The following is a 26,236-nucleotide window of genomic DNA, read 5'->3' on the forward strand; positions in this document are numbered from 1 at the left end:
TTGGTTGGGAGGATCCCCTGGAGAAGGGAATGGGTACCCACTCTAGTATTCTTGCCTGGAGAATCCCATGGAGAGAGGAACCTGGCAGGCTACAGTCCATGGGGTCACAAAAGAGTCAGACACAACTTAGCAACTAACGCTAACACTGAAATCATAAAGAATAGAATTATATGATGCTTTCCCTCCTGCCCTGAGCCTGAAGAATGAAAGCAAATCAGAGGAACATAGTTTCTCTTCTAAAGTGAAGCTGTATAGAATGATTTACTAATGACAAGTCAAAGTGTGTGTGTGTGTGTGGGGGGACCCCCACAAACTAATAACTCGCAGTTAACAGTTTAAAAACACTGGTGGCAAGTAATGTCATCTTTGCATTGTTTCAAGTAAATGAGGCAGGCTTACCCAGTGGCTCAGCAGTAAAGAATCCACCTGCAATGCAGGGGACACAGGAGACCAGAGTTGGATTCCTGGAGGAGGAAATGGCAACCCACTCCACTATTCTTGCCTGGAGAATCCCATGGACAAAGGAGTCTAGTGGGCTACATTCCATAGGGTTGCAAAGAGTCAGACACGACTGAAGGGACTGAGCACAACACATCACACAAACAAATGAGACAGTTAAAATTGCCCCCTGAGAATGGAGGACAACAGTGTAGATTTTTCCAGGGAGAAGACATCCTTCCTTTTAGTGAGTGGGTTGATGGAGGTTGTCTATTAAACCTCAAATCAGATGAAACCTTGGGTTTACTTTGTACCAGTGGGAGCTATTAATACTTGGTGACACGAGTGGAATGTATAAACGTGAATTTTCTTTTCAGGGATCCATGGAACAAGTTTTGTGATTCACCTGGGGAGATAGGTTAACTCTAACCTCAAAGAAATAAGATGTATCGTTCCTTTAAAAGAAGCATACATTGAGGAGGGACTGGCCATAAGAAGCTGAATTGCTCCGGAACAGATTCATTTATATCACAATATTATTAAAGGAAGGATGGGTACTTGCGATATGCCATAACAGAATATTTTTTCCTAGGCCCTTCCAGCCTTGGCCATCCTCAGGCTTTTCTAAAGTGGTTCTCTCCTTGCCTTTCCAAACCGTGCGATCATCGTAAACCATTTCTCTGAGTCTCGAAGTCTAGTACCGGGCTGGCAAACACTGGCTTGCTCCTCAACTGCAACCCTCAAACTATGGGACTTGGAGCAGTTAAGAAACAGAGAGCCACGTTAGAAGGACCCTAGGTCAGAGGTTGAGCTCGACCGGGAGGTGGGGTTTAGGGGTCCGGGGTGGGCTGAGGCTGGCACCGCCCGAGGAGGGGCGGGGCGTCTCGGGCCGGCCCCGCCGGCTGGGGCTGCACGTGACCTGCGGCCCCACCTCCCGCTTGCTCCGCAGCGCCAGCTCGGCAGGCGCGGGGCGTGAGTCTCGAGTGAGACCCGCCGGGCTCCAACTCCGCAGAGCCGGGGCCGGCGGGCAGCAACTTTCTCCCCGGAGTGGCTGCGGCGGCGGCTGCTACCGTGGCAGGCGGAGCAGGAGCCGGGAGGAGGAAGGCGGCGGTTCCTTGTGCCCGCTCGGGCTGTCCAGCCCTTCGAGACCGCCAGCCCGCGGAGCCTCGTTCCCCCGGGCAGCCCCGGGCCCCTGCCTTATGTCCCGCAAGGCGAGCGAGAATGTGGAGTACACGCTGCGGAGCTTGAGCAGCCTCATGGGCGAGCGCCGCAGGAAGCAGCAGGAGCCGGACGCGGCGAGCACGGCCGGGGAGCGCAGCCTTCTGGCGGCCGCGGAGTCGAGCGCCAGCCTGCAGGGCGCGGGCGCGGGCGGCGGCGGCGTCGGGGACCTGGAACGCGCGGCGCGGCGGCAGTTCCAGCAGGACGAGACCCCCGCCTTCGTATACGTGGTGGCAGTCTTCTCCGCGCTGGGCGGCTTCCTGTTCGGCTATGACACCGGGGTGGTGTCGGGGGCCATGCTGCTGCTCAAGCGGCAGCTCAGCCTGGACGCGATGTGGCAGGAGCTGCTCGTGTCCAGCACGGTGGGGGCGGCCGCCGTCTCGGCGCTGGCCGGCGGGGCCCTCAACGGCGTCTTCGGCCGCCGCGCCGCCATCCTGCTGGCCAGTGCCCTCTTCACCGCCGGCTCCGCGGTGCTGGCCGCGGCGAACAACAAGGAGACGCTGCTCGCCGGCCGCCTGGTTGTGGGGCTCGGCATCGGTGAGTTCCGGCTTCGCGAAGAGCGCCTGCGGGGCCCCTGGCGACTCCGCCCTTGACCCTGGTCGCTGCGTTCTTTTCCCCCTTCACGGTCCCCGTCGAGTGTGGCCAGCTCCTGAGGACACTTCGCATCTCTTGCTCCTGTTCTGAGAGCCCATCTGTTTGTTAGTCCGGCCTCTCAGTCTCCCTCCAGGGTGGGGGTGGGGGTGGGGGATCGCTGTGCTCTCCCCCGAGCCCACGTGGACTCTGTCGCCTACGGACAAGTGAATCCGCGTGATACTTGCCTCTCTAAGCCCTTCCTGGAACCCGGCTCCTCACCAGCGGTTTCCTTGATTCAGCCTTACCTGATGTCTAGCTAAGAGCTTAGGAGGGAAGATCTTTTTACTCTCCAACATTGTCTCACTTTTTCCTCCACTGCTAGACCTTTGCCTCTTCTAGGATTCCGAACTCCGAACCCAATAAGTCTTAAAAGATACAGTAAGAGAATTTTTAAAGTTCCTCAAGTCATCTGGACTCTACTCTTTGCTGCTCCTCATTTTCCTTCTCGAGTCATTTATCTTTAGGGTAGAGTAGTATTTTATTCTCTTCTTTTGAGTTTACTTTTTGTATTGCCTTTTGCTTTCCTTCCCCCCGCCCTCAAATAAATTCTTGACTTTTCTGTTTTCCTGACCTTTTCCTTTAAATCTGTATTCACCCATTCTCCTTTTTGTTTTGTCTCTCCTGTTTTCCCTTGGGTCTTGTTCACCTCCTAAATTCACTTTGAAACTATTCGCCCTGTGGGTAAATGCCCAGCAAGGTAGATGTTTGCAGTTTATTGCCAAAATGAAGGGATGAAGGTTCCCTTGGGATTGGTTTTTCACCCTGGTTGCTGAGCAGGGGAGGTGCAGTTGGTAAGTTCTTGGCAGATGGAAGCTGTTTGGAATGTGCGCAGTATTATTAGAAAGCACTTTTGAGACAAAGTGGGGGGTGAGACTTAAATCTCACTAGTGATTTTTGTAAGGCATGCCGCTGATGCTTTTTTATTGTTTCCTTTCATGATTCAGTTTCTTGTTTCCTTTAGGGTGCTGTTGAAGTATTTCTTCCCTATGGCTGGGGATTGATGAAAGAGCCCTTTAAACTAGGGCTCCTGATGATCTGTCCATTCACCACTTGTTTGACGTTTATGCTTTTCACCTTTTCTCTGTAGACTCTACGGGGGAGAGAGCCCTATTTATACAACTCCACATGTAGGAACCATAACCTGAAACCCAGCTCACTGCACTTTATATCCAGAATTAGTTATTACTGATTTCCTTTTTGTTTGTTTATTGCACTGTTACTTAGTGAAGCAGGGCAAGGCTCTCAGTTACATGTTAAGTTGACTATTATTAAAGTCTAAAATGACCAAAAAGTACAACTGAAATGAAACCTCTCTGTAAGAAGTACCTAGTGCCTTCAGGATTCTCCTGTCAGCATTCTCTGCATGGGACAACAGATTACCTCTTTTATTTCTTCTGACATCGAAATAGTGTAATTTTAGGTAGCAAGATTTGTTCAGTAAGACTGAGTCTTTTTTGTAATATTGGAAATCGATACTGTTTTTCAGAGATCTCTCAGTGCAGTTTCCTAGTGTTTAGCTATGGCAAGTATTGGATATTTGGGTATTATATTTAGTCTTTTATCTGATAGGAAAAGCAAGCCCCTGTTGTGTGTTTAAGGGCCTTTTCCAGATGAGCAGAACAGTGAGGAACATTTATGCTTCAGTAAGAGTGGCTGGGCAGGGTTAGAGCAAGGTAGAACTAGCTAAGCTCTGTAAGAAAGGCTCACAGACAGGGTTGTTAATTAAAAGAGGGTACAGTTACCCCAAGAGAGGAAAGCCTAGCTCTTGCAGATGGAAATGGTATGTTGATAAGTAGTATTTTGACAGTAGAGATAAGGAAAGGATTTTCTAGGCCAAACCTGGGAATGAGCAAAGAAAGGAAAGCATAGGCCATGCTTGAGGAACAAGGTGGATGCAGCAAAGAGGATGAAGCAAGAGGTAAGGTTGGAAAGGTTGGTGTGCAAGAGCAGCATTTGTGTCTCTGGCACCAGGGTTGCCTGCCTGATACTGCAGCTAGTTGATTTAGTCCTGGTATGGCCTGTCTTACTCATGGGGGAGTACCACTTAGACTGGAAGCCCTGATATAAAGTTGCATAAAAAGCTCTCCTCACTTACAAAATGAAGAATGTTTTAAGATTTTAAACAGATTTTCAAAGAGGCCACATTACACATCACCACCTTTCAAATTAGGATCTATATGATGCATATAATTGTAAAATTCTTAAAACTCAAAAGATTACTAACCATTCAAAAAAGAAATTACAAATACTTTTAGCTACAAGGAAATGAGTCATTAGGATGAGCATTTTTTTAGGGATACAAAATTAGTTTTGCTTGTTTACTACACTGACTCTGAATTTATATCATACTTTTTAAAGTAGATTTTGTGTGTGGTCAGGAGGTTTTTGTTTTTTATATTTAGTAAATATTTAGTAAATATTTTTGATATTTAGTAAATATTGAAGAATAACTTTGTGTCTTCTGGTATATTTTTCTGGCAAATTTGTAATGGCAATTTCTTTCTTCCACAAGTTTACCTGTGGTAAATGTAAAGCCCATAAGGACAGGGGTTTTTGTTCATTTTGTTCACCAAGATACAGTACTCTCAGCCTGTAGGAGGCATTCGTACTTGATGAGTAAATGAGTGTACGGTAAGCACAAGCATTAAAAAGTTACATTGCTGATAGGGTATCAAAGTATGTAAGGACTGTTATTTTTTTAGAGCATTGTGAAATGCTTGAAAGACTATATAAGGGTTTTAGTTTGCTCAATTCAGTTCAGCCACTCAGTCGTTTCCTACTCTTTGCAACCCAATGGTCTGCAGCACATCAGGCTCCCCTGTCCATCACCAGCTCCTGGAGCTTACTTAAACTCATGTCCATCGAGTCAGTGATGCCATCCAACCGTCTCATCCTCTGTCATCCCCTTCTCCTCCCACCTTCAATCTTTTCCAGCATCAGGGTCTTTTCCAATGAGTCAGTTCTTTACATCAGGTGGCCAAAGTATTGGAGCTTCAGCTTCAGCATCAGTCCTTCCAATGAATATTCAGGACTGATTTCCTTTATGACTGACTGGTTGGATCTCCTTGCAGTCCAAGGGGCTCTCAAGAATCTTCTCCACCACCACAGTTCAAAAACATCAATTCTTCGGCACTCAGCTTTCTTTATGGTCCAGCTCTCACATCCATACATGAATGACTATTGGAAAAACTATAGCTTTGACTAGACGGACCTTTGTTGGCAGAGCAATGTCTCTGGTTTTTAATATGCTGTCTATGTTGGTCATAGATTTTCTTCCAAGGAGCAAGCGTCCTTTAATTTCATGGCTGCAGTCACCATCTGCAGTGATTTTGGAGCCCAAGAAAATAACGTCTGTCATTGTTTCTCCATCTATTTGCCGTGGAGTAATGGCATATAGATGGAGAGCATCACTATGAACCAAGCTAGTGGAGGTGATGGAATGTAGTTTGTAATAGTGTAATTAAATCATTTACTTGTTTAATAAATGCTAATTAAGTTTCATTATTGATTCTTTAACTTTTGGAGTAGGCAGTAGTTAGATAAAAATCCCACCCTGAAGGTATTCATTCTCTAATGGAACACAAAGGCCATCAACAAGCATTTAAAGTACAGTAGAGGTTTCTGTAACTCCTATGGGAAACACAGAAGACTAAGCAATTGCATTTTTGGGGAGGAAGAAAATAGAACAAATAATTAAGGAGGTTTTATAGAAACAGATTTAAATCGGGGTTTGGAGGGTGAGTAGGAGTTCAACAGATTTACAGAGATCCATGAAAGAAGTTACTATTTTTTAGTGCTTTAGTATGGGATAGTTACCCTGCTGTTTTTACATATGTTATCTCATTTAATCCTTTTAGCTCTAGAAACAGGTTTCCTTTTTCTGGATGCCTACCTCATAGGTAGTGTGGGTTCTGGACCACTGAAATAAAGTGAATATTGCAATAAAATAATTGACACAAGCTTCCAGTGCATATGAAGTTATTTTATACTATACTGTAGTCTATTGTATACAAATAGTATTATTTCTAAAAAAACTACGTATCTTAATTTAAAAAAAAAAAAAAACAAAAAACACCAGAAATAATGTGAGTCTTCAGCTAGTAATCTTTGCTGTTGGAGAGTCTTGCCTCCACATTGGAGGCTATTGACTGATCAAGGTGGTGGTTGCTGAAGGCTGGAGACTGGCAATTTCTTGAAATAAGATAACAGTGAAGTTTTCTGCATCAGTTGACTTCCTTTCACAAGTGATTTTTCTGTAACATTTGATGCTGTTAGATAGCATTTTACCCATAGTTATAACTTCTTTCAAAGTTGAAATCAGTCCCTCTCAAACACTGACACTGCTTTGTCAACTAACTTTATGTAATATTCTAAATCCATTGCTGCCATTTCAACAATGTTCATAGCATATTCACCAGCATATTCATTTCATCTTGAGAAACCACTTTCTTTGTTCACCCATAAGAAGCAACTCCTTATCTGTGAAAGTTTTACGTGAGAGTGTAGCAATTCAGTCACATTTTCAGGCTCCTCTTCTAACTCTGGTTCTCTTGCTGTTTCTACCACAGCTGGCAATTACTTCCTCCACTCAAGTTCCATCCCCTCAAAGTCATCATGGGGAGTTAGAATCAACTTCTGCCAAACTCTTATTAATGTTGCTGTTTTGACTTCTTCCTATGAATCAGTTATGTTCTTAGCGGCATCTGGAATGGTGGATCGTTTCAGAAGGTTTTCAATTGACTTTGCCCAGATCCATCAAAGGAATCACTATGTATAGCAGCTATAAGCTTACACTGGTATTTCTTAAATAATAAGACTTGAAAGTCAAAATTGCTCCTTGGTCCATGGCTGCAGAATGGATGTTATGTTCAGGTCAGTTCAGTTCAGTCACTCAGTCATGTCCGACTCTTTGCGACCCCATGGACTGCAGTACACCAGGCTTTCCTGTCCATCACCAACTCCCGGAGTTCACTCAGACTCACATCCATCTAGTCAGTGATGCCATCTAGCCACCTCATCCTCTGTCATCCCTTTTTCCTCCTGCCCCCAATCCCTCCCAGCATCAGTCTTTTCCAATGAGTCAACTCTTCACATGAGGTGGCCAAAGTATGTAACAAAGGACGTTATGTTAGCAGGCATTAAAGCAACATCAATCTTGTACATCTTCAGAACTCTTGGGTAACTAGGTGCATTGTCAGTGAGCAGTAATATTTTGCAGGGAATCTTTTCTGAGCAGTAGGTCTCGATAGAGGGCTTGAAATATTCAGGAAACCGTGTTGTAAACAGATGTGCTATCATCCAGGCTTTGTTGCATTTGTAGAGAATAGGCAGGGTAGATTTAGCCTAATTCTTAAGGGCCCTTGGAGTTTTAGAATAGTAAATGAGCATTGGCTTTGACTCAGAGTCACCAGCTGCATTAACCCCTGACAAGAGGGCCAGCCTGTCCTTTGAAACCCTGAAGCCAGGCATTGACTTCTCTTATAGAAGTCCTAGAAGGAATCTTCTTTTAATATAAGGCAGTTTCCTGTATGCTGAAAATCTGTTGTTTAGTGTAGCCACCTTCCTTACTTATCCTAACTGTGTCTTCTGGGTTACTTGCTGCAGCTTCTCTATCAGTTCTTGCTGCTTCACCCTGTGCTTTTATGTTATGGAGAGGGTTTCTTTCCTTAAGCTTAATGAATCAACCTCTGCTAGCTTCACACTTCTGCATCTTTCTCACTTCTCTTAATCTTCATATAATTGAAGAGAGGCCCTTCTTGGTCTTCCTTAGTGGCTCAAATGGTAAAGAATCTGCCTTCAATGTAGGAATCCTAGGTCGATTCCTGCTTTGTGAAGATCCCCTGGACCCACTCCAGTATTCTTGCCTGGAGGGTTCCATGGACAAAGGAGCCTGGTGGGCTACAGCCCATGGGGTCACAAAGAGTTGGACATGACTGAGCGATTGAACACACACACAGGCCCTTCTCTGGATTAAGCTTTGGCTTAAGGAAATATTTTAGCTGGTTTGCTCATCTGTCAGACCACTACAGCTTTCTCTGAATTAGCAATAGAGCTGTTTTGCTTTCTTGTTCTTGTATTCACCAGAGTTCAGTTCAGTTCAGCTGTTCAGTTGTGTCAGACTCTTTGTGACCCCATGGACTGCAGTACACCAGTCTTCCCTGTCTATCACCAACTCCCGGAGTTTACTCAAACTCATGTCCATCAAGTCAGTGATGCCATCCAACTGTCTCATCCTCTGTTATCCCCTTCTCCTCCCACCTTCAATCTTTCCCAGCATCAGTGTCTTTTCCAATGAGTCATTTCTTCACATCAGGTGGCCAAAGTATTGGAGCTTCAGCTTCAGCATCAGTCCTTACAGTGAATATTCAGGACTCATATCCTTTATGACTGACTGGTTGGATCTCCTTGCAGTCCAAGGGGCTCTCAAGAGTCTTTTCCACCACCACAGTTCAAAAACATCAATTCTTTGGCACTCAGCTTTCTTTATGGTCCAACTGTCACATCCATACATGACTACTGGCAAAACCATAGTTTTGACTAGATGGACCTATGTCAGCAGAGTAATGTCTCTGCTTTTTAAGATGCTGTCTAAGTTGGTCATAGCTTTTCTTCCAAGGAGCAAGCGTCTTTTAAAATTTCATGGCTGCAGTCACCATCTGCAGTGATTTTGGAGCCCAAGAAAATAAAGTCTGTCACTGTTTTCATTATTTCTCCATCTGTTTGCCATGGAGTGATGGGACCAGATGCCATGATCTTAGTTTTTGGAATGTTGAGTTTTAAACCAGCTTTTTCACTCACCTCTTTCACTTTCATCAAGAGGCTCTTTAGTTCCTTTTCACTTTCTCTGTAAAGGTGGTGTCATCTGCATATCTGAGGTTATTGATATGTCTCCTGGCAGTCTTGATTCCAGCTTGTGTTTCATACAGCCTGGCATTTTGCATGATGTACTCTGCATATAAGTTAAATAAGCAGGGTAATAATATACAGCCTTGATGTACTCCTTTCCCAATTTGGAACCAGTCTGTTTTTCCATGTCCAGTTCTAACTGTTGCTTCTTGACCTGTACAGATTTCTCAGGAGGCAGGTCAAGTGGTCTGGTATTCCCATCTCTAAGAATTTTCCACAGTTTGTTGTGATCTACACAGTCAAAGTCTTTGGCGTAATCAATAATTCAGTAGTAGATTTTTTTCTGGAATTCTTTTTGCTTTTTCTATGATCCAGTGCATGTTGGCAATGTGATCTCTGGTTCCTCCGCCTTTTCTAAATCCAGCTTGAACATCTGGAAGTTCATGGTTCATGTACTGTTGAAGCCTGGCTTGGAGAATTTTATTCACTGGAGTAGTACTTGTAATATCCTTCTGCTTTGCCTTTGCAGTTTGGCTAATGGGTGCAAGAGGCCTAGTTTGTGGCCTGTCTTGGCTTGAGTCATGCCTTCCTCACTGAGCTTAGTCAATTCTAGCTTTCATTTAAAATAAGAGACCTGTGATTCTTCTTTTCACTCTGACACTTAGAAACTGTTAAATGCAGGGATGTTATTTTGACTAATTTAAATATTGTGTGTCTCTGGGAAACAGGGAGGCCTGGGAGATGGGGAGAGAGGCTGGGGAGCCAATGGTTCCTGGAGCAATCAGAACAGACACAAAGTTCCCATCTTCTGTGGGTGTGATTTGTGGTGCCACAAAACAATTGCATTAATAACATCAAAGATAGCTGATTGTAGTTCATCATGACAATTATAATCATAATGAAAGAGTTGGAAATATTGTGAAAATTACCAGAATGTGACCCAGAGACTTGAAGTGAGCAAGTACTGCTGGAAAATGGTGCCAATAGACTTGTTCCATCAAGGGTTGCCACAGACCTTCATTTTGTAAAACATTTACTGTCTTTAAAGCCCAATAAACCAAGGTATGCAATAAAAAAGGTATAGCAGTTAAATGATGAGGACACTAATGCAAAATCAGAATTAAAAAACAGAACCTTGGAGTCTTTTGCTCTTTTCAACTAATGAGCGTTTAAGTTAGAGTTAACAGTGAGTGTAAAGGCACCAAAAAGTCAAAGCAGTATATGAAGCAAAAAGTGACTGAAGGGTGATGATGGGTCAGTCATGAAACTAGAATGATTTTTGTGGGAGGATTAGGCTAAATAGGGTTTAGTTGGTTTTGACTATGCAGGGACTGTCTTTGGGGATTTTCAGTTGTAAATAATGCCAGATTAATATCCACTGAATCTTTTTTAAATTTTAAACCATTATGCTTTTAAACTTTTACTTTCTTCTTCAAACTTCTGTCAAACCCCCCAAATGCAGGAGGCTGCAAATAAGAAGAAAAGTTTATTTAGGGTCTTAAGAACTGTGATTCAGTATATACAGAGTCCTGTAACACTGAAAGAGTATTACAAGGAAGAGAAAGAGTTAAGTAAAGGCAAAAGATCATGAGGTTGCTAAAAGTTGCCTGGTAAGATTTGTGATTGTCCCCATTCAAGGTGGAAAATATCGATTCTTAAGGAATCAGAGTAGAATTAGAGTGCCTGCCTGATCAGTGGCTAATTTGTGCCTGATTCTTTCTGACCTCATGGACTGTAGTCCATCAGGCTTCTCTGTCCATGGGATTTCTCAGACAGGGAATACTGGAGTGGGTTGCCATTCCTTCTCCAGGGCATCTTTCTGATCCAGGGATTGAACCCACATTTCCTGCATTGACAGGTGGGTTCTTTACCACTGAGGCACCAGGGAAGCCCTTAGAATTAGAGTAGAGGTCCATTAAGTATCTTGAGTTTCTGGCTGGTGTTCTTTGTGACTTTACCAGATCAAAGGTCAGATTCCGTCCAGGCTGAGAAATGCATTTTCTTAATGGCTGCTAACTCTATTTAAGGAGCTCTCTTAACAGTACTGACTCAATTTTGATTCTCCTTTGACACCTCTTGCTTCTTTGAATTTTGTAGTATTAGAAATCCTTTGTTGAGATAGTTACTACTGGGTGGCTAAAACATGTAGTCATGAATTACTGAAATAGGAAGAGTTGCAGGGCCCTTCAACAGAAATCTTTGAAAATCATAAAAGATACCAAGCAGTAGAGTATAATTGTTCAGTCTATAATTAGAATGTATAAATATATTGAGAATCAATGATTCATGTAAAAGAAGCATAAGAAATCAGAGGTTTCTGATTTATTTTATGGGTTCATTTTCCTTGACTAGTTACACCAAAATTAGCTTATTGCGTACCCATTATGAAAATGGCATTATTTGTGTTTTGGTTTCACCAGAGGTTCTTTTGGTTCCTCTGGTCTCATCCTTGACTTAAGTCCTGGGACCAGGCTTTTGTCAGTGTTCCTGCTCTACTACTTCTGACACCAGACTTTTTAAACTTGAAGACTCAAATTTCAAATAGGACACAAATTTGAAAACTCAAGAATTTATTGTATTTCTCCATTGTAATCTTATTTTTATATCCTTGTACAGTTATTGGTTTCTGTCTTTGGGTTAGGAAGATGCCATGGAGTAGGGAAAGGCTACCCACTCCAGTATTCTGGCCTGGAGAATTCCATGGACTGTATAGCCCGTGGGGTTGGGCTATACAGTTGGGCATGACTGAGTGACTTTCACTTTCATTTATACAGTTATATTTTTTATGAGTTTATTTAGCAAAGTTGTACCTATAATCAAGGTTTTCAGATGTGGATAGGTACAAAAGGATTGAAAGAGTGTGAGTTTGTGCATTTTGCTTCGTTTGACTGTTGTATGTGATCTTATATCTCTCATGCATAACACACAGGCAAGGTTGCTGTGAAGGAGCCGAGTATAAGAACATAGTACTCTTATCATTGTTAGCATGTCTATAGCCAAAAAGCACAGAATGTAATTTTGCCCTTTTCCCATTGGCATTGGCATTTACTGCTAATTATAGGTGATGATTTAGTAACTGTGTGGGGCATATCAAAGAGTGTCTCAATTCAGACATTGACTGGTGTTCAAAACCTTTACTGAGAATGGACATGTTAATCTATACAGCACTGAGTTTGCTGAATTAATCTTAAATTTACACCAGTTGCTTATCTGTCACCCTCTGTTCCAGTACTCCCTCTACTGGACCACAGTTTGTAGCTGCTTTGCAGCTTTTAATTAGTATATTATGGCCTGTTGAGAAATACTTTTCAAAAATATCAATCTTTTTCAAAGAGTACTTTGAACTTTTGTCTTTTAATGCAAAGCAAATTTAAAATCTTGTTTGATTAAAAAGTCATGCAATGCTAATATCAATGAAAAATTTATTTAAGGTAAATAAAGTTAGAATCAGACAGATTTTTAGATTATCAGCTAATGCTATTTTTTTTTTTGCTAACCAACTTTATTCCCTTCCCCAACTCTCACAATTTGTTTCAGTTTTATTTTCTTTTAAAGCAGAATTTCTGTGTTGGATTTATTCTCTCTACTGGTATGCAACTGACAGGTCAAGTAAAGCTTCATTTGACCTGTTTCCTTGTTGCATAAACATTAACAGTTTATGTGCAATGCCCCACCCCTCTTTAACTCCACACTTTTATATCTGCTGGAGTTGACATTATAGAGTTACAGTGAGAATTATGACCTAATTGTGTTTGCCTAGTAGTATTGCATGGCCCTCCTTGCATGAGCTGTCATTGAGATGACCTGAGTGTTAATTTGAGTTCTGTGATGTTGTTCATATGACTTCTGTCTTAAGCATTTTTCTTTTTCATCCATCCATACTTCGTCTTCTGTATTTTAAGCTCAAAGTAAGAACATAGTCTGATTCACAGTAATGTCTTTGGGTTTAACACCTTTGGTGATGTCGAATGCTGGTAGATCTCAAATAGCAAGCAGTCATGGCCATCATTACTCAAAAGCACATGATACTATTTTTCTTTTTTCTTCCTGATTGAACTTGGTTCCTTTATGCACCCTTCCTGTCTTCATCTCTTTTCATTTCCTTGCTTTTCTTTTTCTCTGACTTCATAGTGAAGATGAAGCAACACTTTTATAAAGGAAACTTTCATTGAAGGAAAACCCCAAAATAGTTTCCACATAGAAATTTAACTTCCCTGGATGTATAGAGAAACAAAATAGCCAAGTGTTACAGATAAGTCTAAACTCAAGTTGGGACTACAGCATGATTCACACTTAGGTCTTTTATTAAATATTGGCGCCATTGTTTAGAATGGTGTGTTCTGGAATATGTGTCTAAATCCACACAGCAGAAGGCTCGTTTCACAACAGGCTGAGCAGTGTGCTGGGGTCCCGAGCACCACAGTGCACACTGGCATCATGGTGGCACCAGCATCCTTCTCTACTGATTTTAGTATCTCCCTAGTCACTTCAAGCAGAACATGACTTGGAAATTGATTTAGCTGCCAATACCCTGGAAGTGATACCTAAACTTTGATTTAATGCTTACTCTGTGCCAAATATTCTTCTAAATATTTTACTTATATTCATATAATTTTCATAATAACTCAGTGAGATAATACTATTACAAGCACACTTCATGTGCTTTACAGATCATTGTACTTTTTACAAAATCAAGTTTTGTGGCGATCCCCCATTGGATTCATCAGTGCCATTTCACCAACATCGTTTGCTCACTTTGTGTCCCTGTGTCACATTTTGGTGATTGTTGCAATATTTCAAGCTTTTTCATTTTTACTATATTTGTTATGATGAGTTGCAATCAGTGATATTTTGTTACCATTGGGAAAGATTAGAACTTGGTGGAGGCTCAGATAATGATTAATGTTTTTCAGCAATAAAGTTTTTTTTTTTTTCTTTTAAATATATTGACTTACAGTGTTTCAGGTGCCCAGCAAGGTGATTCAGTTATACAAATACAAAAAACCATATGTTATTTTTGAAATTATTTTCCATTGGTTATAACAAGATGTTGACTATAGTTCCCTATGCTATACACTAAATCTTTGTTGCTTATTGCATATATATTTTTAAATCAGAAATCTAGCATTCTGTTCATACAGAAGTGGACAAACAAGTGGAATCAAAATGTCATTTTTTTTTAGGCAAAAAATCCTGTTTTCTAAAACATATGTATTATACATATGTATATTTATACACAAAAGCTTTTCTGCTACAGTTGATAAGGCTTGAGAAAGAACATCCAAAAAAAAAAAAAAAAGGAGAAATTGGAGAACATAAACTAAATGAAATGGGAGCACGGAATATGAAAGAGAAAAAGTGGAACAAACTAGATAAAAGTAAAAATTATCATAGAGTCCAGTTGTTTTTAAACACGACTACTCATTAGAAACATCTGGAGCTGTGGAGAAGAAAATTAATACCTGAGCATTTGTAGTTTTCAAAAAATTTCAAGATAATCTTGGTATGCGTCAGGATTTTATTTTAAATATAAATTTATTTATTTTAATTGGAGGTTAATTACTTTACAATATTGTATTGGTTTTACCATACATCAACATAAATCTGGCACAGGTATACACATGTTCCCCATCCTGAACCCCCCTCCCTCCACCCTTCCCGTATCATCCCTCTGGGTCGTTCCAGTGTACCAGCCCCAAGCATCCAGTATCATGCATCGAACCTGGACTGGCAATTTGTTTCATATATGATATTATACATGTTTCAATGGAATTCTCCCAAATGATCCCACCCTCTCCCTCTCCCACAGAGTCCGAAAGACTGTTCTATACATCTTGTCTCTTTTGCTGTCTCACGTACAGGGTTATCGTTACCATCTTTCTAAATTCCATATATATGCGTTAGTATACTGTATTGGTGATTTTCTTTCTGGCTTACTTCACTCTGTATAATAGGCTCCAGTTTCATCCACCTCATTAGAACTGATTCAAATGTATTCTTTTTAATGGCTGAGTAATACTCCATTGTGTATATGTACCATAGCTTTCTTATCCATTCATCTGCTGATGGACATCTAGGTTGCTTCCATGTCCCGGCTATTATAAACAGTGCTGCGATGAACATCGGGGTACATGTGTCTCTTTCAATTCTGGTTTCCTCGGTGTGTATGCCCAGCAGTGGGATTGCTGGGTCCTAAGGCAATTCTATTTCCAGTTTTTAAAGGAATCTCCACACTGTTCTCCATAGTGGCTGTACTACTTTGCATTCCCACCAACAGTGTAAGAGGGTTCCCTTTTCTCCACACCCTCTCCAGCATTTATTGCTTGTAGACATTTGGATCGCAGCCATTCTGACTGGCGTGAAATGGTACCTCATTGTGGTTTTGATTTGCATTTCTCTGATAATGAGTGATGTTGAGCATCTTTTCATTCATTTGTTAGCCATCTGTATGTCTTCTTTGGAGAAATGTCTATTTAGTTCTTTGGCCCATTTTTTGATTGGTTCATTTATTTTTCTGGAATTGAGCTGTAGGAGTTGCTTGTATATTTTTGAGATTAGTTGTTTGTCAGTTGCTTCATTTGCTATTATTTTCTCCCATTCTGAAGGCTGTTTTTTCACCTTGTTTCCAGTTTCCTTTGTTGTGCAGAAGCTTTTAAGTTTAATTAGGTCCCATTTGTTTATTTTTGCTTTTATTTCCAATATTCTGGGAGGGGGTCATAGAGGATCCTGCTGTGATGTATGTCGGAGAGTGTTTTGCCAATGTTCTCCTCTAGGAGTTTTATAGTTTCTGGTCTTACATTTAGATCTTTAATCCATTTTGTGTTTTTTTTTTTTTTTTTTTTTTTAGTTTATTTTTGTGTATGGTGTTAGAAAGTGTTCTAGTTTCATTCTTTTACAAGTGGTTGACCAGTTTTCCCAGCACTACTTGTTAAAGATATTGTCTTTAATCAATTGTATATTCTTGCCTCCTTTGTCAAAGATAAGGTGTCCATAGGTGCATGGATTTATCTCTGGACTTTGTATTTTGTTCCATTGATCTATATTTCTGTCTTTGTGCCGGTACCATACTGTCTTGATGACTGTGGCTTTGTAGTAGAGCCTGAAGTCAGGCAGGTTGATTCCTCCAGTTCCATTCTTCTTTCTCAAGATTGCTTTGGCTATTCAAGGTTTTTTGTATTTCCATACAAATTGTGAAATTATTTGTTCTAGCTCTGTGAAAAATACCGTTGGTAGCTTGATAGGAATTGCATTGAATCTATAGATTGATTTGGGTAGTATACTCATTTTCACTATATTGATTCTTCTGACCCATGAACACAGTATATTTATCCATCTATTTGTGTCCTCTTTGATTTCTTTCACCAGTGCTTTCTAGTTTTCTATATATAGGTCTTTAGTTTCTTTAGGTAGATATATTCTTAAGTATTTTATTCTTTTCGTTGCAATGCTGAATGGAATTGTTTCCATAATTTCTCTTTCTATTTTCTTATTATTAGTGTATAGGAATGCAAGGGATTTCTGTGTGTTGATTTTATATCCTGCAAATTTAGTATATTCATTGATTAGCTCTAGTAATTTTCTGGTGGAGTCTTTAGGGTTTTCTATATAGAGGATCATGTCATCTGCAAACAGTGAGAGTTTTACTTCTTTTCCAATTTGGATTCCATTTATTTCTTTTTCTGCTCTGAGTGCTGTGGCCAAAACTTCCAAAACTATGTTGAATAGTAGTGGTGAAAGTGGGCACCCTTGTCTTGTTCCTGACTTTAGGGGAAAGGCTTTCAATTTTTCACCACTGAGGATAATGTTTGCTGTGGGTTTGTCATATATAGCTTTTATTATGTTGAGGTATGTTCCTTCTATTCCTGCATTCTGGAGAGTTTTTATCATAAATGGCTGTTGAATTTTGTCAAAGGCTTTCTCTGCATCTATTGAGATAATCATATGTCTTTTATCTTCAATTTGTTGATGTGGTGTATTACATTGATTGATTTGTGGATACTGAAGAATCCTTGCATCCCTGGGATAAAGCCCACTTGGTCATGGTGTATGATCTTTTTCATGTGTTGTTGGATTCTGATTGCTAGAATTTTGTTAAGGATTTTTGCATCTATGTTCATTTGTGATATTGGCTTTTAGTTTTCTTTTTTTGTGGCATCTTTGTCAGGTTTTGGTATTAGGGTGATGGTGGCCTCATAGAATGAGTTTGGAAGTTTACCTTCCTCTGCAATATTCTGGAAGAGTTTGAGCAGGATAGGTGTTAGCTCTTCTCTAAATTTTTGGTAGAATTCAGCATGAAGCCATTTGGACCTGGGCTTTTGTTTGCTGAAAGATTTCTGGTTACAGTTTCAATTTCCATGCTTGTGATGTGTCTGTTAAGATTTTCTAGTTCTTCCTGGTTCAGTTTTGGAAAGTTGTACTTTTCTAAGAACTTGTCCATTTCTTCCACGTTGTCCATTTTATTGGCATATAACTGCTGATAGTAGTCTCTTATGATCCTTTGTATTTGTGTGTTGTCTGTTGTGATCTCTCCATTTTCATTTCTAATTTTATTGATTTGATTTTTCTCCCTTTGTTTCTTGATGAGTCTGGCTAATGGTTTGTCAATTTTATTTATCTTTTCAAACAACCAGCTTTTGGCTTTGTTGATTTTTGCTATGGTTTCTTTTGTTTCTTTTGCATTTATTTCTGCCCTAATTTTTAAGATTTCTTTCCTTCTACTAACCCTGGGGTTCTTCATTTCTTCCTTTTCTAGTTGCTTTAGGTGTACAGTTAGGTTATTTATTTGACTTTTTTCTTGTTTCTTGAGGTATGCCTGTATTGGTATGAACTTTCTCCTTAGCACTGCTTTTACAGTGTCCCACAGGTTTTGGGTTGTTGTGTTTTCATTTTCATTCATTTCTATGCATATTTTGATGTCTTTTTGATTTCTTCTGTGATTTGTTGGTTATTCAGCAGCGTGTTGTTCAGCCTCCATATGTTGGAATTTTAAATATTTTTTCTCCTGTAATTGAGATCTAATCTTACTGCATTGTGGTCAGAAAAGATGCTTGGAATGATTTCAATTTTTTTTTGCATTTACCAAGGCTAGATTTATGGTCCAGGATGTGATCTATGTTGGAGAAGGTTCTGTGTGCGCTTGAGAAAAAGGTGAAATTTATTGTTTTGGGGTGAAATGTCCTATAGATATCAATTAGGTCTAACTGGTCTATTGTACCATTTAAAGTTTGTGTTTCCTTGTTAATTTTCTGTTTAGTTGATCTATCTATAGGTGTGAATGTGATATTAAAATCTCCCACTATTATTGTGTTATTGTTAATTTTCCCTTTCATACTTGTTAGCATTTGTCTTACATATTGTGATGCTCCTATGTTGGGTGCATATATATTTATAATTGTTACATCTTCTTCTTGGATTGATCCTTTGATCATTATGTAGTGTCCTTCTTTGTCTCTTTTCACAGACTTTGTTTTAAAGTCTATTTTATCAGATGTGAGTATTGCTACTCCTGCTTTCTTTTGGTCCCTATTTGCATGGAAAATCTTTTTCCAGCCCTTCACTTTCAGTCTGTATGTGTCCCCTGTTTTGAGGTGGGTCTCTTGTAGACAACATATGTAGGGGTCTTGTTTTTGTATCCATTCAGCCAGTCTTTGTCTTTTGGTTGGGGCATTCAACCCATTTACGTTTAAGGTAATTACTGATAAGTATGATTCCGTTGCCATTTACTTTATTGTTTTGGGTTCGAGTTTATACACCCTTTTTGTGTTTCCTGTCTAGAGAATATCCTTAGCATTTGTTGGAGAGCTGGTTTGGTGGTGCTGAATTCTCTCAGCTTTTGCTTGTCTGTAAAGCTTTTGATTTCTCCTTCATATCTGAATGAGATCCTTTCTGGGTACAGTAATCTGGGTTTTAGGTTATTTTCTTTCATCACTTTAAGTATGTCTTGCCATTCCCCCCTGACCTGAAGAGTTTCTGTTGAAAAATCAGCTGTTATCCTTATGGGAATTCCCTTGTGTGTTATTTGTTGTTTTTCCCTTGCTGCTTTTAATATTTGTTCTTTGTTAATTTGATTAATATGTGTCTTGGGGTGTTTCACCTTGGGTTTATCCTGTTTGGGACTCTCTGGATTTCTTGGACTTGGGTGATTATTTCCTTCCCCATTTTAGGGAAGTTTTCAACTATTATCTCCTCAAGTATTTTCTCATGGTCTTTCTTCTTGTCTTCTTCTTCTGGGACTCCTATGATTCAAATGTTGGGGCGTTTAACACTGTCCTGGAGGTCTCTGAGATTGTCCTCATTTCTTTTAATCCGTTTTTCTTTTTTCCTCTCAGAATCATTTATTTCTACCACTGTATCTTCTACTTCACTAATCCTGTCTTCTGCCTCTGTTATTCTTCTATTTGTTGCCTCCAGAATGTTTTTGATCTCTTTTATTGCATTATTCATTATATTGATTCTGTTTTATTTCTTCTAGGTCCTTGTTAAACCTTTCTTGCATCTTCTCAATCCTGTTTCCAGGCTGTTTATCTGTGATTCCATTTTGATTTTAAGATTTTGGATCATTTTCACTATCATTATTCAGAATTCTTTATCAGGTGGATTCCCTATGTTTTCCTCTTTTGTTTGGTTTGGTGGGCATTTATCCTGTTCCTTTACCTGCTAGGTATTCCTCTGTCTCTTCATCTTGTTTATATTGCTGAGTTTGGGGAGGCCTTTCTGTATTCTGGCAGTTTGTGGAGTTCTCTTTATTGTGGAGTTTCCTCGCTGTTGGTGGGGTTGTACAGGTGGCTTGTCAAGGTTTCTTGGTTAGGGCAGCTTGTGTCGGTGTTCTGGTGGGTGGAGCTGGATTTCTTCTCTCTGGAGTGCAATGAAGTGTCCAGTAAACAGTTATGTCAATGGTTTTGGAGTAACTTTGGGCAGCCTGTATGTTGGAGCTCAGGGCTGTGTTCCTGTGTTGCTGGAGAATTTGCATGATATGTCTTGCTCTGGAACTTGTTGGCCCTTGGGTGGTGCTTGGTTTCAGTGTAGTTATGGAGGCATTTTATGAGCTCCTGTCAATTAATGTTCCCTGGAGTCAGGAGTTCTCTGGTGTTCTCAGGATTTGGACTTGAGCCTCCTCCTTCTGGTTTTCAGTCTTATTTTTACAGTAGTCTCAAGACTTCTCCTTCTATACAGCACCATTGATAAAACATCTAGGTTAAAAATGAAAAGTTTCTCCACAGTGAGGGACACCCAGAGAGGTTCACAGAGTTACATGGAGAAAAGAAGAGGGAGGAGGGAGTTAGAGGTGACCCGAATGAGATGAGGTGGAATCAATAGAGGAGAGAGCAAGCTGGCCAGTAATCACTTCCTTATGTGCACTCCACAACTGGAATGCTCAAAGATGTTCATGGTGTTATACAGAGAAGAGGAGAGGGAGGAAGACAGAGGTGGCCAGGAGGATAAAAGGGGAAATCAAAAGGAGAGGGACAGATCCAGCCAGTAATCAGTTCCCTAAGTGTTCTCCACTGTCTGGAACACACAGAGATTCACAAAGTTGGGTAGAGAAGAGATGGGGTGGGGAGGAGACAGAGGTGACCTGGTGGAGAAAAAGGAGAGTCCAAAGAGGGAGAGAGCAGTCAAGCCAGTAATCTTGCTCCCAAGTAAAAATGGGTACTGAAAATTGGGTTCTTAAAGATACAAAATTGATAACAAATACCAAAAAGCAAACATTAAAAATCTAGAGTAGAGTTTGGAATTTCAAAAATACAATATTAAAGAAAGGAAGAAAAAAAAAAAGGAAAAAAAAACCAAAGTCACAAAAATTATAAAATATATATATATATATATATGAAGTTTGGTTTAAAAATAGGGTCTTTTTTTTTTTTTTTTTTGCAAAGTAATAGTAGGTTATAAAAGTGAAAATTAAAAGAGTAATAGAGACTTAAAAATTAAAAAAAAAAGAAAAGAAAATATATCTTTTCTGGTGTTGTTTTGGGTATTGTGGGGTTAGTTCATTTTCGGATAATTCCTTGGTCCGGCTTATATTTCTCAAGATCTATAGGCCTCTTCCTATGTAGTCGGTACTAATGACAGGGTTTTAATCTATTGTTCCTGTCACTTCCAAGGCGGTTCCCTCTGTTTTAGCTTCTATTTGCTGGTCTCTTCAATGTCCGATTTCCGCCCTGATACAAAGGGGGCAGTAGTGGACACTTTTTTAAGGCTCACTTGTTCAGTCGCACTGTGGGGAGGGAAGGACGCTGCAAACAAATAACACTGGCGTGTACTCACAGTGTTAGTACACAGTGTAGCCACACTGGGCCTGCCCCCGCTCACTGCGCGTGTAGCCTCCCTGCCCACACTGCTCAGGCTCTAGATTGCTCCACGGGGACCATCCGAGGCCGCCCTTGGGCTGCTTGCACCTGCCAGGTCTAAGCCACTCAGGTTCAGGCACTCTGGTGGTCCTCAGAGGCGCACTCAGTTGGGCCTACGTTTTGTGCCCTTCCCAGGTCCGAGCAGCTCAGGTGATGAGGTGTTTGGCGAGCACGGTTGCTGCGACTTATTGCCTCCCCCTTCCCTGCCGCTTGGTTTTCTGGGTATACAACCGGCGCATCTTCTCAGGTTGATGTTGACTGTCCAGAACCCCAAGAAGTCTTAGTAAGCAAAGAAGCCTGCTTGCAGTTTGGTAGATAATGTCTCTCTGGGGCTGCGATTGCCCCCTTCTGGCTGTGGCTGCTGTCACCGGAGGGGGATGGTCTGCAGCAGGCTGGCTCTGTTCAGTCCTCTGTACTGTGAGCGGGCCTGGCAGTGTCTTAGGGCTTTTCGAGTGGTAGCTATCCCACAGTCTGGTTTGCTAACCCAAGTTAGTTCCCTCAGATTGCCCTCGGGGCATTCAGGCATTCTTTACTCTAAGCAATGCAGCCCTCGCCTCCCTGCCCAGCCCCCGCTTGCTAGTGGCGGGTGCAGGAGTCTGTGCTGCTTCTCCGCTGGGGGAGTTACCGCTGGGCTCGCAATCTGTGGGGTTTAATTATTTATTTTTCCTCCCTGTTATATTGCCCTCTGTGCTTCCAAGGCTCGCCACAGACTCGGCAGTGAGAGTGTTTCCTGGTGTTTGGAAACTTCTCTCTTTTTAAGACTCCCTTCCTGGGACAGAGCTCCGTTCCCTACCTCTTGTGTCTCTTTTTTTTTTGTCTTTTATATTTTTTCCTATCTCCTTTCGAAGACAATGGGCTGCTTTTCTGGGTGCCTGATGTCCTCTGCCGACATTCAGAAGTTGTTTTGTGGAATTTACTCAGCGTTTAAATGTTCTTTTGATGAATTTGTGGCGGAGAAAGTGGTCTTCCCGTCCTGTTCGTCCGCCGTCTTCGAAAGTGACTGCATCTGGATTTTAAAAAGTCATTACAGGTTTTTCTATTAGTCCTAGTTCTGGTGATAGAGAGTTCTATTATTTTTCTGTTGCCCAATCATCATGCAGTGGTATTAAGTGAGTAATAGTTACATAATCACAGTAGTAAAGGATGTTCATCAGTTTTCAATAGCCAGACAAAAAATAAAAAATAATTATAATTGCAGGCCATAATGGGAACATGATTAACAATATAAAATAAATACATACAATTTTTTGGGGGGGGTGGGTCAAGCAGAGTGATGTGGTAAATGGAAGTGCATACATGCACATGTTTTCATCAACCCAGCCAGAGTATGTCTTTTGATTGGTGCATTTAATCCATTTACATTTAGGATAATTATCAATATGTATGATCCTATTATCATTTTCTTAATTGTTTTGGGTTTATTTTCAGTAGGTCTTTTCCTTCTCTTGTGTTTGCTGCCTAGAGAAGTTCCTTTAGCATTTGTTGTAAAGCTGGTTTGGTGGTAGTGAATTCTCTTTAACTTTTGCTTGTCTGTAAAGCTTTTGATTTCTCCATCAAATCTGAATAAAGTCTTGCTGAGTAGATTATTCTTGGTTGTAGGCCCTTTGTTTTCATCACTTTGAATATATCATGCCATTCCCTTCTGGCTTGTAGAGTTTCTGTTGTGAAATCAGCTGATAGGCTGATGGGAGTTCCCTTGTATGCTATTTCTCATTTTTCCCTTGTTGCTTTTAATAGTTTATCTCTGTCTTTAATTTTTGTCGGTATGATTACTGTGTGTCTTGATGTGTTCCTCCTTGGGTTTATCCTGCCTGGGACTCTCTGTGCTTCCTGGACTTGGTTGACTATTTCCTTTCCCATGTTAGAAAAGTTTTCAGCTATTATCTTTTCAAATATTTTCTCAGGTCCTTTCTCTCTCTCTTCTTCTGGACCCCTAAAATGAGAATGTTGGTGTGCTTAATGTCCGTCCCAGGGATTTCTTAGGCTATCTTCATTTCTTTTCTTTTTTTCTTTATTCTGTTCTGTGGCAGTGATTTCCACCATTCTGTTCTCCAGGTTATTTATTTGTTCTTCTGCTTCCTTCTAGTGTATTATTCATTTCTGTTGTTTGTTCTTTAGTTATTTTCTAGTTCTTTGGTAAACATTTCTTAAATCTTCTCAGTCTTTGCCTCCATTCTTTTCCCAATATCCTAGATCATCTTCACTATCATTATTCTATATTGTTTTTTTCTGGAAGATTGCCTCTGTCCACTTCATTTAGTTGTTTCTCTGAGGCTTTATCTTGTCCCTTCATCTGGGACAAAACTTTATGCGTTTTCATTGTGATTAAGTTTTGTACTATGGTTTTTGTTTTAGGTGCTGTGACTGCTGCTTCTGGTTTCTTCTGTCTGCCCTCTGATGGATGAGGCTAAGAGGCTTGTGTAAGCTTCCTGATGGGAGGGACTGGCATGAGATAAACAGGGTCTTGCTCTGCTGGGCAGGGCTTTGCTCAGTTCAGTTCAGTTCAGTTGCTCAGTAGTGTTGACTTTACGACCCCATGACTGCAGCACACCAGGGCTTCCTGTCGATCAACAACAACCAGGGTTTACTCAAACTTATGTCCATTGAGTCGGTGATGCCATCAAGCCATCTCATCCTTTGTGGTCCCCTTCTCCTCCCGCCTTCAATCTTTCCCAGCATCCGGGTCTTTTCAAATGAGTCAGTTTTTTGCATCAGGTAGTCAAAGTATTGGAGCTTCAGCTTCAACATGAGTCCTTCCAATGAATATTCAGGATTTATTTCCTTTATGACTGACTGGTTTGATCTCCTTGCAGTCCAAGGGGCTCTCAAGAGTCTACTCCAACACCACAGTTCAAAAGCATCAATTCTTCGGTGCTCAGCTTTCTTTATAGTCCAACTCTCACATCCATACATGACTACTGGAAAAACCATAGCTTTGACTAGATGGACCTTTGTTGGCAGAGTAATGTCTCTGCTTTTTAATATCCTGTCTATGTTGGCCATAGCTTTTCTTCTAAGGAGCAAGCGTCTTTTAAACTTTCATGGCTGCAGTCACCATCTGCAGTGATTTTGGAGCACAGAAAAATAAAGTCTGTCATTGTTTCCACTGTTTCCCCATCTATTTGCCATGAAGCGATGGGACCAGATGACGTGATCTTAGTTTTCTGAAGGTTGAGCTTTAAGCCAACATTTCACTCTCCCCTTTCACTTTCATCAAGAGGCTCTTTAGTTCTTTGTTGTCTGCCGTAAGGGTGGTGTCATCTGCATATCTGAGGCTATTGATGTTTCTCCTGGCAGTCTTGATTCCAGCTTGTGCTTTATCCAGCCCAGCATTTCTCATGATGTACTCCACATATAAGTTAAATAAGCAGGGTGACAATATATAGCTTTGATGTACTCATTTCCTGATTTGGAATCAGTGTGTTGTTCCATGTCCAGTTCTAACTGTTGCTTCCTGACATACAGATTTCTCAAGAGGCAGGTCAGGTGGTCTGGTATTCCCATCTCTTTCAGAATTTTCCACAGTTTGTTGTGATCCACACCGTCAAAGGCTTTGGCATATTCAATAAAGCAGAAATGTTTTTCTGGAACTCTCTTGCCTTTCCAATGATCCAACAGATGTTGGCAATGTGATCTCTGGTTCCTCTACCTTTTCTAAATCCAGCTTGAACATCTGGAAGTTCACAGTTCACATACTGTTGAAGCCTAGCCTGCAGAATTTTGAGTATTACTTTACTAGCGTGTGAGATGAGTGCAATTGTGTGGTAGTTTGTGCATTCTTTGGCATTGCCTTTCTTTGGGATTGGAATGAAAACTGACCTTTTCCAGTCCTGTGGCCACTGCTGAGTTTTCCAAATTTGCTGGCATATTGAGTGCAGCACTTTCACAGCATCATCTTTCAGGATTTGAAATAGTTCAACTAGAATTCCATCACCTCCACTAGCTTTGTTCGTAGTGATGCTTTCTAAGGCCCACTTGACTCGGCATTCCAGGATGTCTGGCTCTAGGTGAATGATCACACCACTGAGATTATCTGTGTTGTGAAAATCTCTTTTGTATAGTTTTTCTGTGTATTCTTGCTACCTCTTCTTAATATCTTCTGTTTGTGTTAGGTCCATACCATTTCTGTCCCTTATTGTGCCCATCTTTGCATGAAATCCTCCCTTGGTATCTCTAATTTTCTTGAAGAGATCTCTCGTCTTTTCCATTCTGTTGTTTTCCTCTATTTCTTTACACTGATCACTGAGGAAGGCTTTTGTTTCTCTCCTTTCTATTCTTTGGAACTCTGCATTCAGATTGGGTATGTCTTTCCTTTTCTTCTGTGCTTTCACTTCTCTTTTTTTCACAGCTATTTGTAAGGCCTCCTCAGACAACCATTTTGCTTTTTTTTGCATTTCTTTTTCTTGGGGATGATCTTGATCCCTGTCTCCTGTACAATGTCATGAACCTCTGTCCATAGTTCATCAGGCACTCGGTCTATCAGATCTAGTCCCTTAAATCTGTTTCTCACTTTCAGTGTATAATCATAAAATCATGGACAGCTACATGTCAAAGAATGAAATTAGAGCATTTTTTCACACAGTGTATGAAAATAAACTCAAAATGGATTAAAATCCTAAATATAAGACCAGAAACCATAAATCTAGAATAAAAATTAGACTACTCTTTGACATAAATTGTACTAGTATTTTTTTAGATCTGTCTCCAAAGACAAAAGAAATAAAGCAAAAATAAATGTATTGGACCTAATT

General features: G+C 40.7%; 1 protein-coding gene across 1 annotated transcript in view; it reads left to right on the plus strand.

Moving 5' to 3' along the window:
• The first annotated feature begins 1,338 nt into the window (after positions 1-1,338).
• Positions 1,339-26,236, plus strand: part of SLC2A13 (solute carrier family 2 member 13) — a 526,695-nt gene continuing 501,797 nt past the window's right edge. The window contains exon 1 of the mRNA XM_061416450.1: positions 1,339-2,193. Within this exon, the coding sequence (XP_061272434.1) occupies positions 1,638-2,193 (556 nt within the window). The 5' untranslated portion in view covers positions 1,339-1,637. The remainder of the gene's footprint in view (positions 2,194-26,236) is intronic.

The sequence above is a fragment of the Bos javanicus genome, chromosome 5, assembly GCF_032452875.1.
Source record: "Bos javanicus breed banteng chromosome 5, ARS-OSU_banteng_1.0, whole genome shotgun sequence".
Taxonomy (NCBI): domain Eukaryota; kingdom Metazoa; phylum Chordata; class Mammalia; order Artiodactyla; family Bovidae; genus Bos; species Bos javanicus.